This window comes from Halichoerus grypus, chromosome 3 (assembly GCF_964656455.1).
Source record: "Halichoerus grypus chromosome 3, mHalGry1.hap1.1, whole genome shotgun sequence".
Classification (NCBI taxonomy): domain Eukaryota; kingdom Metazoa; phylum Chordata; class Mammalia; order Carnivora; family Phocidae; genus Halichoerus; species Halichoerus grypus.
In genome coordinates this window covers 188,233,332-188,247,136 of record NC_135714.1, presented here as the reverse complement: position 1 = coordinate 188,247,136, position 13,805 = coordinate 188,233,332, and the positions used below count along the sequence as shown (strand labels likewise).

The window sequence follows — 13,805 nt, the reverse complement described above, 5'->3', positions numbered from 1 at the left end:
GGCCAACATTAATGCAGTGACTAGAGCTCTCTGGCGAGAACAAGAAATGACGGCCCCTCTGGACAAGGCAACTGGGCAGCCATGTTTGTACCATGTTTGTCTCAGCCATATGTGATATCCAGAGCCAATTATTTCTCACGGGTCACGAACAAACCATATTAAGTAAAATGGGACAATAAACAAGAAACATGCCAGGCTAACTTTGGGTAAATATGAGAGTATTCTCTACATAGTATATGAAGTAGATACAATTAAGAAATAATAGACTACAGCTACAATGGAAGAAAAATGGGCTTGAGTTTGAGAAGTCTCCTCCCTGGCTAGTTGTTATGTCACTATTTTTTATGTCTTTTATTTTTTTTGTTTGGTTGGTTTTTTGTTCTGTTTTTTTACATTTAAAATTGTTAAATAAGCCATAATTCTGGAATAATTTCTAAGGCATAAATGATTGTCAGTTTAAATGAAAATGCAGTTCATGGTTGTATGGAGGATAGACATTTATTCACAGTGAAAACGCACGTACCCAGAGTGAATGTCACAAAATACAAAGAGTACTGCCCAGTCTGGTGAGCTCACTATTGTTAAGCATTCTGTCAACCTGCACAGGTTCTCTCTCACTCATTTTCACCTTTTCTCCCTTTTTTATCTATTACCCAAGTTTCACCTTAAAAATTAACAAATATTAATGCTTAACCTTTGAGCAGTAGTTACTAAGGGTAAAACAAGTTATCTGATCTTCAGCCCCAGGTATTTTAAAGCGGAATTATCTTCTAAAATAGAAAACAACAGTACATGACAGCAGCTATAACTTAAGTCAGTCAGTGAGATAAGGTTCGTAGGTGCTGGGAAAAGAACTCAGAAGTACCGGTCTTCCACTGGACCGAACTTTAATCTGCATGTAGAGAGACACGGCCGTAATATGTGTAAGGCTCGGCTTGAGTGCCAACATGAAATTCTCCCCTGTCTGTTCAGAGTCTAGAAAACATACAAGTATAGAACTTGAGTATACATATAATCTAATTTATTGTTTCAGTTTCCCAGGCCAACTGGGTAAGAATTCCTGATTCTGAATGATAGTTCTCTGAATAGGTTTTCTTTTATTAATGTTGGAGATCGATACCTCACATAATTTAAATTAATTAGCAATACAGTGAATGTCCTCATAGGGAAATTCCTCATTTAACACTCCCTGATTAGGTGTTATAATTTTACACTGAAGTATAATGCAACTAAGAATTTTAAAGGAATACCAACCAACTTCTTTTCTTATGCGGTATTTCAGTAAATTGTTAATAAATTTCAAATACTACTAATTGAAACTAATTCTATGTATTTTATTTAACAAAAAACCTGTAAGACTGTTAACTGGCTCTGTGAAGCCTTACTTGGGTATATGGCAAGTTTGCGATCTAAAGGTAATTCACCTTTTGAAAAACTGATTTACTTGGTGATAAAGATATCCCATAGATGTTTACTACTTAATACTTCATCTGCAAATCTGCTTCTCTGTTACCATACACAGAATCAACTGCTATCTCAAAACGCAAGTTTGTCTGAAGGTATGCAGAGCCTTAATATTCTGGTACATAAAATTTAGTTCTATAATCCCTACTTGGAACAGTTTGGTTTTTCACGTAAAATTAATCACAGTGTTACTTGTTTGTGCAGGAATACTCCCTAATTATATAACACCTTTTTTTTTTTTTTTTTTAAAGAACATGGCAACATAGATAGCAACTGAATTCTGGAAAATATTTATCTGATAATTATGTAAGTTCTAAGTGTTCTAAATTTACCCAATTTGAAGAGAATATTTATATTCTATAATAACTTCACCAATATCCAGGATACCTTTATAACTTGCCCTATTCTTGCACAGGAGTAAGATATGCAGGTATCTAGACCCAACAGCAGTAACACTGATATTATTGGGAAGCCTGGCCTGATGGCTGGTCTTTATATTAAATTCTGTATTTCTCTAACTCTTGCTCTTCTCTAAATCTCCTAACCACATTGAACAGTGACTTATTGCATAGCATTCAACATAATTTCCAAAAAAGGTACTTTACAGGTAAGTCCAAACTTTATTTAAAACTACATCTTAAATTTAACGATACCAAACAAAACAAGGGGAGAAAAAAGAAAAAATGAAGACAAAAGAAAAAGAAAAAAAAAAAAGAAAGAAGAAAAACAAACAACCCCACAGTGTATCAAGGCTTCAATCTGTCCAGAATTCAGTTTCTGATGTTTTAAACTGCCAGGGGCAGAAATTAGCACACCTATCAAGAATGCAGTGTCAAACTAATTTACATTTTTATACAGATCAAAACAGATGTTTATTTGGTGCCATGTTCATATATGCATTGACTATGTAAAGCGAGTCAGATGAGCCTCTGAAGACATCTCATACGCTTTGGGCTCCCACTGTTTCTGAAAAACAGAATAATTAATGCACTATAAATTACTGAATTAAGACATTACTTACTAGAATTTATTATTGTTCTCATACATTAAAACTTTTAGCATAAAGTTATAAAGTGAGGGTTTCTGTTTGAAGATGGCAGACTGAACAGATACTTCCTGTCTCTTAAAACTCCACCAGAAAAAAAAAAACTATGAAACTAACTAAATGCTGACCAAGAAGAGTGGCTATGAGGGAGAGCAGGCCTGGAGACAACAAATCCCTGGAATGCTCAAAGCAGATGGAGGTGCAAGGAAGGGGGGCGGGGCTCAGCCTGGACCCACTAGGAGGGGCGCAGGTGAGGTTCGTTGAAGGTTTGATATTTAGTCTGCCCTTCACCCATTTCTAGGAAAAACAAAAATTGATGAATTGATAAAGAATAACAAAAAGAAAATCTTTGATTTTGATGCAAGACACATTCTCCTCTGAGTGGCCCAGGGGTTGTGCTATTAGATCCATAAAGAAGGAAATCTGGGATTATCACTTGACTCTGCAGTGAGTCATGTTTACACAGAATGGTCTTCAGAAAAAGTAAAGAAGTTTTAACTATTACAGTTACAAATATGTGTGTTTGGTTTTATAACTTTAATGTAAGAAGATGAGTAAAACTGGGGCGCCTGGGTGGCTCAGTTGTGGAGCATCTGCCTTCGGCTCAGGTCCTGATCCCAGGGTCCTGGGATCGAGTCCCGCGTCGGGCTTCCTGCTCGGCGGGAGGCCTGCTTCTCCCTCTCCCACTCCCCCTGCTTGTGTTCCCTCTCTCACTGCGTCTCTGTCAAATAAATGGATAAAATCTTTAAAAAAAAAAAAAAAAAAGAAGATGAGTAAAACTGAATAGAGAAAGCAGAAGAAAAAGGGAGTGGCAGCTGAGTAATGACCAAAGTTGATGTTGATGGAACTATAAAACATATATATTTAAAATAACAAAGGTAGCACAGAGAAAAACCAAAAATAATAGTGAAAGGATAGGTCCAAATGCTCACTTTTCATAGGGAAGACAAGAGATTTCTGAATTTTTTAAATTAAGAAAAATAAGAATATCATTTAGAGATACAGAGGGTCTCATCCAAAGGAACTAAAAACCAATAGTTAAAAGAAATGGGCTCCCGCCAGTTTATCATGAATTCTTTTGTACCTTTCCTTCTTAAAATTGTGCTTCTGTTACCTTGCTAAAACTCAAGATTTTAAAAACATAAAAAAATTACCTGATAGTATCACTTTATAAATTAGGCAACAGATCTAGACTTTTTACAGAATTATGCTTCCCTTCCAATATTTGGATTAAATCTTCCAAGTACTAGTAGTGGATTTAAAAAACAAACTGATGGTATCAAGGTTCATTAATTTTTCAATATGATATGGTGTAACTCTTACCAGGTTCCTTTAGTGTCTGAGAATTCCCAGCTAATTCTTCAACCTGCATTTCACATAGTATTTCACCAGATAAATGGTTTTTCTGTTCTTCTTCTACCATTTTCTTTCTTAGATCTGCCTTTGGAATGAAGAAAAAACTGAAAATCAGTTTTCATCCCAGTAGTATTTGTCATATAAAGACAAGTTTAATTAAAGAGAGCAAAATACCTCTGAATATATTGTCAGTTTAAGTGGTAAATCTTCAACTTTCACAAAGTCTTCTTCATCAGATTTTTGACTTATGTTACCAGATTCTGCTTCCTGTAAGGTAAATTATATTTAATGAAGGCAATCCACTCTATCTCTGGATCTAAGTCTTTAAAGTCATCCATGCCAAGGATAAAATGGATTCGTATATACAAGTATACATCAGTAATTCTGTCCTATTTGGTTTTTTTCTGTGTTCAGCTCTATGAATAAAGCAAAGCTGGAGTGCACAGGAAGGGCCATGTACTTGCAGCTGTGGGGCATACTGTTGAGCGTTTCTGTCCCCATTTGAAAAAAGAGCCAGCTTATACAGGTTAAAGGAAGAAACAGTAGTTACGCTGAGGGCTAAAACATTCAGAAGAACAACTCTGGTTTCCTGATAATGTTTACGGAACACATCAGAGTGTATCCAGCGGAATTTACATACAGGCTTTCAGTATCAACTCCGTGGAAGCTGAGAAAGATGAGGTATGAATCTAATAACTCACTTTTGTGATCACTTCAGTGTCTGAAACTTGAATTCTTTTATTCTCCTAGTTCTCCTTTCTGATTTTTAATAGTATCATTTTACCAATTACCCAAGTAGAAACCTTAGATTTTTCCTCTTCTGTCAACATTTCTCACCCAGCTCTCTCATTAAGCTTGTACTTGGTTCCTGTGGTAAGGGAGCCTCCTAATGCAGCATCCTTGACAACAGCCATCAGTCATCAGATTCATCTTCAAAAACCATGACTTTGGCCATTTGACTTTCTTGCGCAAAGACCTTCAGTAGTGTCCCCTGCCTAAATTTCAAATTCAAGTCCCTCTATAATCAAACTTTAAGTTAATTTCACTTGACTGCCTCCTAGAGCAACTCTATGCACTCATTAAATTACAGTAAGAATAAGTCTAACAGGTAACTTTCAGAGTTGTAAATGCTAATTTCACTGTTGGTGCAGCCATCAAAATGGTTAAATTACTCTTTCTAGTAATGGTTTTGAAATATTATAGGCTTCCTTTCTGAGAAATTAGGAAATCATAATTGTAACTCTATCTTTAGGAGGAAAACTAATGTTAATTAAAAAAAAAATGAAACACTCTATTTAGATCTAAAAGTACACTGTTATAAATTCAATTTTTGCCAACAAGAGAAAGTATATAAAACAATCCAAGATCCAAAATATAACCTACATGCTATAAAATTAAAGTGAAACAAAAACATCCAGAGTAAAACTCAGCTTACCTACCTACATCCTAAGGTACAGATTTGCTACCATATATTTCCGTCATTTACGGTAAGGAGTCTACTGCTGTCACACCGTAAACTTTTAGGTTTATCAAAGATTTATGAAATGTTCTAAAATTGTTGAGATGTCAAGCCTGGGCACTGTAAGAGATTAATGATGATTCACACATCATCTGTTCGGGTCTGAACTTGAACTCTCTCAAGGTTGCCACCTAAAACTCAAAATCTGGGTCATAAACTTATAAAAAGTAGAACAGCTTTTAGGTTTTGATACATGATCATCTTAATTCACTATCACCCTACTGTTCAAGTGTAAACTAAGTTTAAGTAAGAAATTTTTTTTGGCAGTTTCTAAACACAAACACAAACAAACCTAAACACAGTCTGTGGTTTACAGACTGAAAATGTTAACCTGAAAAGGAAGAAATCCGCATAGAAATGAAATGTAGATGATACATACATAGTCATTCACTAACACCGGAGATTCAGTATCAGGACTTCCAGCCAGAGAGCTCTCAGGAGTTTCCTGAGCAGATTTAACTTCTTTGACTGTAGGCACCAAGGTTTCAATTTCAGTTAAAGGTAAAGGCAAAGGGTTAGGCTGTTTAGATGAATCAATGGTAGTGGGAGAGTCCTTCTGGACAGCGCTATTTAAAGGTTGCTCGTTTTCCAAGATATTGAGGTAACAGGGTTTCACAGGAGTGCTATCTTGGTCATCTGTCATCAAAAGAAAGTCTTAACTTTAGTGTAATGCAACAGTTGTTAAATTTCACTATTATACCAAATAGACAGTATGTATGAATGAGTAATCAAGACCTTTAAGACTCAAAAGACAACTACAAATTTTCCTTATCAATGATTCCTAAAACTAGTTGATCAGATTCATCTGGGGATGTTTTAAAAATCAAATTCCTGAAATCCACCCAATTTCTAATGAAGTATGATATTCATGAGTAATACCCAGGAACGGGTATTCGAAAAAAATCCCCCATGTTTGTATCTAAAGAGGTTTTCTTTGAAGATTTTTTCTGTGTGTTTTATTATTTGTCAACTTTTCTTGAGCAGCTGTTTGCAGAAACAAAGCCCTCGTGTTTTCTATAAAGGATTTAGGGGAAGAAGAAAAGACATACCTCAGGTCCAAAATACCTTCAAACTTACATTAGCTAAGAATTTAGATTTTTTTTTCTTTAGCTTTTAAGCACATAAAGGGCACTTTAAATAATCTTAAAATTGATTTCTTTAGATTTAGATTTCTTGCCTTTACTAGTAGTGGGTTCTTGTTCTGATGAGACATTTTTGCTTTCTCCTGATTTTTCAAAGCCATGTTGTAGTACCTAGAAGGAAAAAGTGATGTCTTAATAGCAGGGCCTAAAATATATGGCCATTATATAGGAGATGGTTAGGAGTGTATAGTGTCTGTCCAACCTGAGACCTTCATACAAGGGAATTTAAAAATATCTTCTGAAAGTGTTTCAAGAAGGAGGCTGTAGTTGAAACTTTAAGATGGCTAAGTAAAATGTTTCATTTTCTTCTTAACCTCAAAATAATAGAGAACTAGAGTATTATGGATTCCACTATTTTTTTAAATTTTCTTTTTTTTCAAATCAGACTCTATCTTGAAAGAAACTAAAAGATACCCATTTATATGTAGATGTTAAGTGAATGGAAGAAGAACTGACCAGGAGGGGAGAAAGATAAAGCCAAGTGCCTTCAGCAGCAGGAGAAAACAAAATCAGATTCACCTCATGCTTGGAAGAGGAATACAGTGGTGGATGAAAAGAGGGTGGTGCTGGTGGTTCTCTGAAGCTGTTAAAAGAAAATGCAAACATCGAGGTTCCCTCCCCCAACTTTAACAGAAAATGGGAGATTTTGGTAAAACTGAACTAGTGAGCCTCAGACCCGGGGGTTGCCACGGGTAAGGGTGGGGTGCAGAAAGCACAGATGAGGACAGGATAAAATGTCATGCTGAAAACAGAAGGATTCAGCCCAAGTCTGTATAGTGATGGGACCCTCAGCACCACTCCCACATCGAGCTCCTGAACACAGGCAGCCAAGGAGGTATAAATACCTCCTCCCCAGCAAGAGGAGAATGGAAGACCCTTCTTTGGAGAAACAAACCACCCCAGAGAAAAGACCAATAGGTAAAAACATTTGGGATTTTGTGTCAAAAAGCTATCTACCCAAGCGCCCTACAGTGAAACCCAGAACAACCCCAACCAGCTTTCTGGTGTATCATTTTTTAGCATTAACACTGAAGGTACCACAGAAATTTGAAGAAAGCCTCCATCCAGGTGGGTAAGAGAAGACAGTGCTTCTTTGAACTAATAGCATGCTATAAAAAAGTAATCAGAAAATAAAAGTCTTTAGAAATTAAAAATATGACATTCATGTAAGTTATTAGTCAAAGAAATCTCCCAGAAAGTAAAACAAAAAAAGCAAGGGGACGATAAAAGGAAGAGAAAAGAAAATCAGAAAATCAACCCATGAGGGGTAATAATGTCTGATAATATTAATTCCAAGAGGAATGAAAGGATAAAATGGTGGGGAAGCAATACAAAAAAAGAAAATTTACCAAAATAAAGGACATGGTTATTGACTGCTTACAGACCCAATGAGTACTCAGTATAGTGAATGAAAAAAGACACACAACAATGTCTATCACTGTAACACTTCAGAACTCCAGGGGGGAGAGCTCTAGTGTGGGCAAGAAAAAAGAATACAAAGAATCAGAACTGAAAAAGGCATCAGCCTTCTCAGCAGAGGCACTGAAATGTTTCAACATGGAAGAATTTAAGATTTTCTTAGACCTGTAAAGTCTCAAAATATTTATCTTTCATGCACTCTTTCTCAGAGAGGTACTAGAAATGTGCTCTACCAAAATGAGGCAAAAGGAGGACAAGACTGGATTCCAGAAACAGATGGAATAAAGAATGACAAAGGGGATTCCCAGGCTGCTAGCTAGTGAGCAGGTCTAATGAAGAGCAAAGCCAGGATGGAGCAGGAAGGACAAACTGACAAACGGGTACACGCAGAAAAGTCCCCTGAGACGTTTGTACAGCTGTTGTTGGGCAGAACAAAGACTTGGGTATGTGGTCAAAGAAAATCAGGCAAATAAAAAATGGAGACAATTATTAATTTCAAGTGAAAAAAATGTATGAGACTAAGCAATAAACAGTATTTGCTTAGTTCAACAGTAGGTAATATTTATGTAGTTTGTTTAGATCTACGGTTAAATGTAGATTTAAGCAAAAGATACAACTGAATGAGGAGGATAGGATTAATATAATTAAATGAGGAGTAATTAAGTGACCTAAAAGTCTTCACCTACTATAATAGGAAGTCAACAGAGAATGTCATACTATTCAGAAATACAGAGTTATGTAACCAAAGAAATCATACAAAGTGCTACCTATGGGACAAGATGAGGTGGAGGTAGGAAAGGGAATGATTTTTGTTATATACTGTTTCCATGTATGACTAGGAAATACATAAAGATACATGAAAAATCCAGATCTTCTAGGTAGGTTGACCCCCCACCCCCCAAAAAAAGATTAAAAGTGCTTTATATATAAGCATTGCTAAATATAAAAATAAACTAGTGTTTGATTGAGATTTCAGTAAGGATATTAAAAAGATTTGTTTATTCATGAAAACGAGAATAGGGAAGCTGTAAATTCTGACATCCTTAAAAAGGATCTGCCTTCAGGAGTTAAAGAAGATTGGGGAAGATGTGCTAGTGTGGACTGGGATACCTGATCATCGTGTTCAGCTTCTTCTATAGCTTCGGTGTTAGCCTGAAGTGAAGTCTGGACGTCCACAGGTCCCTCTTCAAATTCTTCTATTTCTTCATCCTCATTCTCATCTTCTCCACTTCCATAATTAGTCAAAGCCTGAGTTTCAGCTTTGGACAAGTCTAAGTTGATTAATACACAGTTTTTAGTAAATTTTCAGCACTAAATCTTAAGAGCAGCTACCATGTACTGCATTCCTGCATTGCCCAAGTCCTTTACATACAATATCTGAAAGCTTCCGAACAGTAGGCGGTAGAACACTGTGGTGCAGAAAGGACAGGGCATCTGGTCAGGGCCACACCAGACCGTTCAGAGTTGTTGGACACCTAACTCTACATTCATTACAATCCACCCAAATGTTTGGATAAGTGACCTATAAAGAGCCAACGTATAAACCCAGTACAGAGCCTTTACACTTACTAATAGACACCGGACATTCTTCACTTTCTTCATCTTCCTCTTGATCAGAAACATCCGATCTCACATTTTTGGGACCGTCATCAACATACATCTCAGATGTCTGAGTCTGCTTAACTGTTTCAGTTTCATCCTTGTCCTAGCCACAAATACACGTAATGAATTCCTTAAAATACATTTTAAAAGGTATATAGTAAGCTCATCACAAAAATAGTCATGATCTAATAAAAAATACAAAAAGTTGTTATTTTTAAGAGAAAATAAAATTTTGTCAGAAGAAAGGCCATTTGATGATAAAGCTTTCTCTCAAACATTAAGGTAAAAGCTATTAAAGTTATTCTCTTTTGTCCCAAAAGCATTGTTTTTAGGCACAAATTAATTAGCCACTTACTTTGTCTTCATCATCAATTTCTCCAACAGGTGAGCCATGATCTCCTTCAAGAATCCTTTTGGCCTATAAGCAAATTAAACAGAATTTAGGGGTGACCTTTCAGCATTATACTTAGATACTCAGTAACTTTAACAAATGCTGCAGTTTTTGACCACAGTCCAAAGAGTTGAATGCTTTTTTAGAAATGTAAATTCAACTCTTTCATTGAAATCTTTTAAATTAGCCAAAAATCAACATTGCTTACCAGACATCTCCCTGAATAATGAGCATCTCAAATTCACTAATTCCAGAACAAAAACCTTGACTCCTCCCTCCCCAAACCCCAGCCTCCTCAGTCTTCCCAATCTCAGTAAATGGCCCTTCATGTACCCCATGCACAAGTCAGACACCAGGAAGCAGCCTGGACTCTACCTGTATTATCCACATCTAAACCATAAGAATGCCTCATTGACTCAATCGTCAAAATGGATCTGCTGGTGCGCACTCGGAGCTAAGTCACATCATTTCCTACCTGCACTACTGCCAACGGTCTTAAAACTCGTCTCTGCTTCTATCTCCTCTCCTACAATTCTTATACAACATGGTATCTAGACCAATCTTTTTACTGCACATGAGATTATGTCCCTCCTCTATTTCAAAATTTCCCATGGGTTTCCATCATGCTTAGAATAAAATCAAATAGAAGGTCCTTACCGCTGTTGCTAAGGCCCCATAGTTTGGCCTTACCTACCTAGGTGACCTCATCTCCTACACTCTCACCTCTGATGAGGTGTTCCTGCTACCCTGGCCTTCTATAGGTTCTCCAAACTGCTCAATCCTGTCTCAGAGTCTTTGAACTTATACTTCTCTCTGCCTGGAATGTTCTTCCCTTTCATCTTCATTATAAACTCCTTTCTTGCCTTAGTTCATACTTCACCCACTCAAACAGCCTCATGAGACTGCCTATCTTAAAGTAGTCTTTCCAATCATTCATTATGGTTTTATCCTGTTTTATTTTCTTCAAGCTCTTGGCAATGACTGAAATGAACTGAAACCTATCTATGTCTAGAGTGAAAATATTAAGAAAAGTGTGAAGTGGATGGCTTGACTTTATCTACTTTAGATTTCAGGGAGAAGGGTTATCTCTTTCTGTTTTGGGTCTTGACGTGCCTTCTCATGATTAGAGAGTCAAGAGGAGGGAAAGGTCTAAGGGAGAAACCTTCTGGTATGCCTCAAGTTAAGGGGAAGAATCCCATCCAAGTTCATATGTGATCAAACTAATTTAATAAGGTATAAGAAGCTACTGAGATGTGCAACCAAAGTCCTAACTTGTAAACAAGCATGTGTGTTGGTTGGGGTGATAAATACACCTGGTAGATCTGAGATCTGTCAGGGTTGAAATAGCTACTGCAGACAGCTGGTCAAGGACAGGATCCCAGGCCTCCTCTCTTCTCTGGAGACGTGAGTGACAACAATGTAAGACAGCTGATAATTCCTGTCACCAATTCCTGTCTGCATTCCTGATCTTTTAGCCACTGCTGTCACAGCTGAGATTCAGTATGTGGCTAGCATATGTACTGATTCAGGTAATCTGATTAACTGCTATTACTTAGAAAATACGTTAGCTGAGGTCAAGTATGGTTTTAGTTAATAATGATCAAGCAATATATTTTAATGCTAATTATAACTACTCCTAAATTCAAAATGAATGTCATTTACCTCTTTGGCATAGGACTGTATCACTCCAGCTGCTTCTATTTTCCTTTTGCACCTCTGCTTGACAGTTATACTATTGTTATCCAAATCTTGCATGAGCTTGAAGAAAGCCAATTCATTAAACAACACTTCAGATATCTCTACGAGAAGATCTTCTCCACAGTCTTTCAGTTTTCTGCCAGCAAATTTTGCCAGTGAATCCTATTCAAAGATAAACCATGTAATTTTAAGATTATAGTAAACTTCAATGTGGGTAGAGCAATACAGAGGATTAACAAGTTTAAATTACAATACTTACCTAGGGAAAAACAATTTTATTATTTTTAGTATGAAAAAAGCTAAAATTAATGGCTAAGATTACTACACAAAGAGTAGTATTTGTTTTTTAAGATTTTATTTATTTATTTCAGGGAGAAAGATTGAGAGTGAGAGAGCATGAGCAGCTGGAGGGAGAAGCAGGCTCCCCACTGAGCAGGGAACCCGATGCGGGACTTGAACCCAGGACCCTGGGATCATGACATGAGCCAAAGGCAAACGCTTAACCGACTGAGCTACCCTGGCATCCCATTCTTTTTTTTAAAGATTTATTTATTTATTTTGAGAGAGAGAGAGAACGCATGAGCAGGGGGAGGGGCAGAAGGAGAGGGAGAGAATCTCAAGCAGACTCCCCACTGAGCATAGAGCCCTACATGAGGCTTGATCTCAGGACCCTGAGACCATGACCTGAGCGGAAACCAAGAGTTGGGACGTTTAACTGACTGAGCCACCCAGGTGCCCAAGACAGTAATATTCTTTAGTGATATTAACCTAAGTAGGAATCATGCCAGTCTCCTCTAAAGAGTATACAAAACGAAAAGAACAGGGCAGGTGATCATCCATAGATTTAGTCCCTAATTAATAGAACTGGTGGCCACAAATGAGTAAACCAGGGGATACATATTTACCACAGTGAGAAGCTGAGGTGCCCAGGAGGAAAATACGAAGTCCTCCCTTTCTCAATGTTAACATCAGAGTACTTTCAAGTTCCCCCATTTTATATAAGCCAGGCAGTCATTCTAATTTAAACTTTTTCTTCAGAATCAATTTAAAAGCACACGTTAGTCCTATTCAAGTTGAAATACAGCATCATCAAATAAATAAGTCAGCTATATTCTAGACATTTTTTATAAAACTGCATTTCTTTTTCTTCCTAAAAATATGGACTATGCATTTTGAAAACCAGCAAACAACTATGTTCTGTGTCTCCTCCCTCCAAAAAACCACCTCATCTAGCATAATTGTGGAAGAAGTGCAAATGTGGCTGCCTCATAAAAAAAAAAAAAAATTCACTGAATAGGTTTCTTAGAGAAAAAAGTAGAAGATAGTATTTTAAGCTCTACCTCATGAAAAATTTTCAGTAGTCTGGGCAAGATTTACTGTCAACTAATCTTTATTCTTCTCTAGGTCCCTTTGTGGAAAAAAAAAAAAAAAAATCAGGAATGGGATATAAGAAAAGCAGCCAGATTTTCTCAGAAAAAAATCTTACTTTCAAACTAATACTTTGGCATCTGTCTCAATTATGTAACAGTAGCCAAAACTGAGGGAGGATTGCATAGATCTTGAGAAACAAAAATATTTAATTATAAAGGATTTCTCTTTGAGCCTGATTCTAGAATGGAGTTCTTTCTTTCTGTAGGAATAAACTAACTACTTAAAGTTATAAAAACATATTTATCTAAAAATTATCCTAAACATTTTTAAACTGCATAACAAGAGAGATGTCTTACAGTCCTTATAGATTATGTGTTAGTTACAATTAGATTAAATAGAGCCAGCATGACTTAAAACCTATTATTGAATTTATACTTTACCTTAATAAAAACAAAATGGAAAATTATAGTGATGGAAATTTGCATCAAGCCTCGGGTTTTAAAAGTTATTATTAGACAAAGTGATAATACTTTCTCTAAAACCAATTTAAACACAGGAATAGGAAGTAAGGAACAGTTTTATGGGAAATTTTTGTAATAAAGATGAAAAGAAAAACATATTTCCTAGTTTGGAGTAATAATACACATCACTGAACTATCTCCATGGGAAAACAAATCAGTGTACTGAACTGTAAAGATGTTTATTATATGAAGTAAGGTATCCTTACTTAACAAAGGGATCCACCTCAGCACTATTAACATGCCACAGGATGTTAGTACCACCCACTTTCTGCCTGTG

General features: G+C 36.4%; 1 protein-coding gene across 28 annotated transcripts in view; it reads right to left on the bottom strand.

Annotated features, from left to right (window-relative positions):
- Positions 1–479: 479 nt before the first annotated feature.
- Positions 480–13,805, bottom strand: part of PCM1 (pericentriolar material 1) — an 80,750-nt gene continuing 67,424 nt past the window's right edge. For 20 of the 28 annotated variants that reach the window (XM_078069711.1, XM_078069709.1, XM_078069700.1 and 17 more), the window contains 9 exons: positions 11,601–11,798; positions 9,903–9,965; positions 9,515–9,650; positions 9,056–9,216; positions 6,562–6,637; positions 5,764–6,020; positions 4,040–4,132; positions 3,833–3,950; positions 480–975 (listed from right to left, as the gene is read on the bottom strand). In XM_078069711.1, the coding sequence (XP_077925837.1) occupies positions 815–975; positions 3,833–3,950; positions 4,040–4,132; positions 5,764–6,020; positions 6,562–6,637; positions 9,056–9,216; positions 9,515–9,650; positions 9,903–9,965; positions 11,601–11,798 (1,263 nt within the window). In that variant the 3' untranslated portion in view covers positions 480–814. Of the gene's footprint in view, positions 976–2,064; positions 2,431–3,832; positions 3,951–4,039; positions 4,133–5,763; positions 6,021–6,561; positions 6,638–9,055; positions 9,217–9,514; positions 9,651–9,902; positions 9,966–11,600; positions 11,799–13,805 lie in introns of those variants that run through there. The other 8 variants (XM_078069710.1, XM_078069726.1, XM_078069723.1 and 5 more) reach the window with 1 other exon arrangement.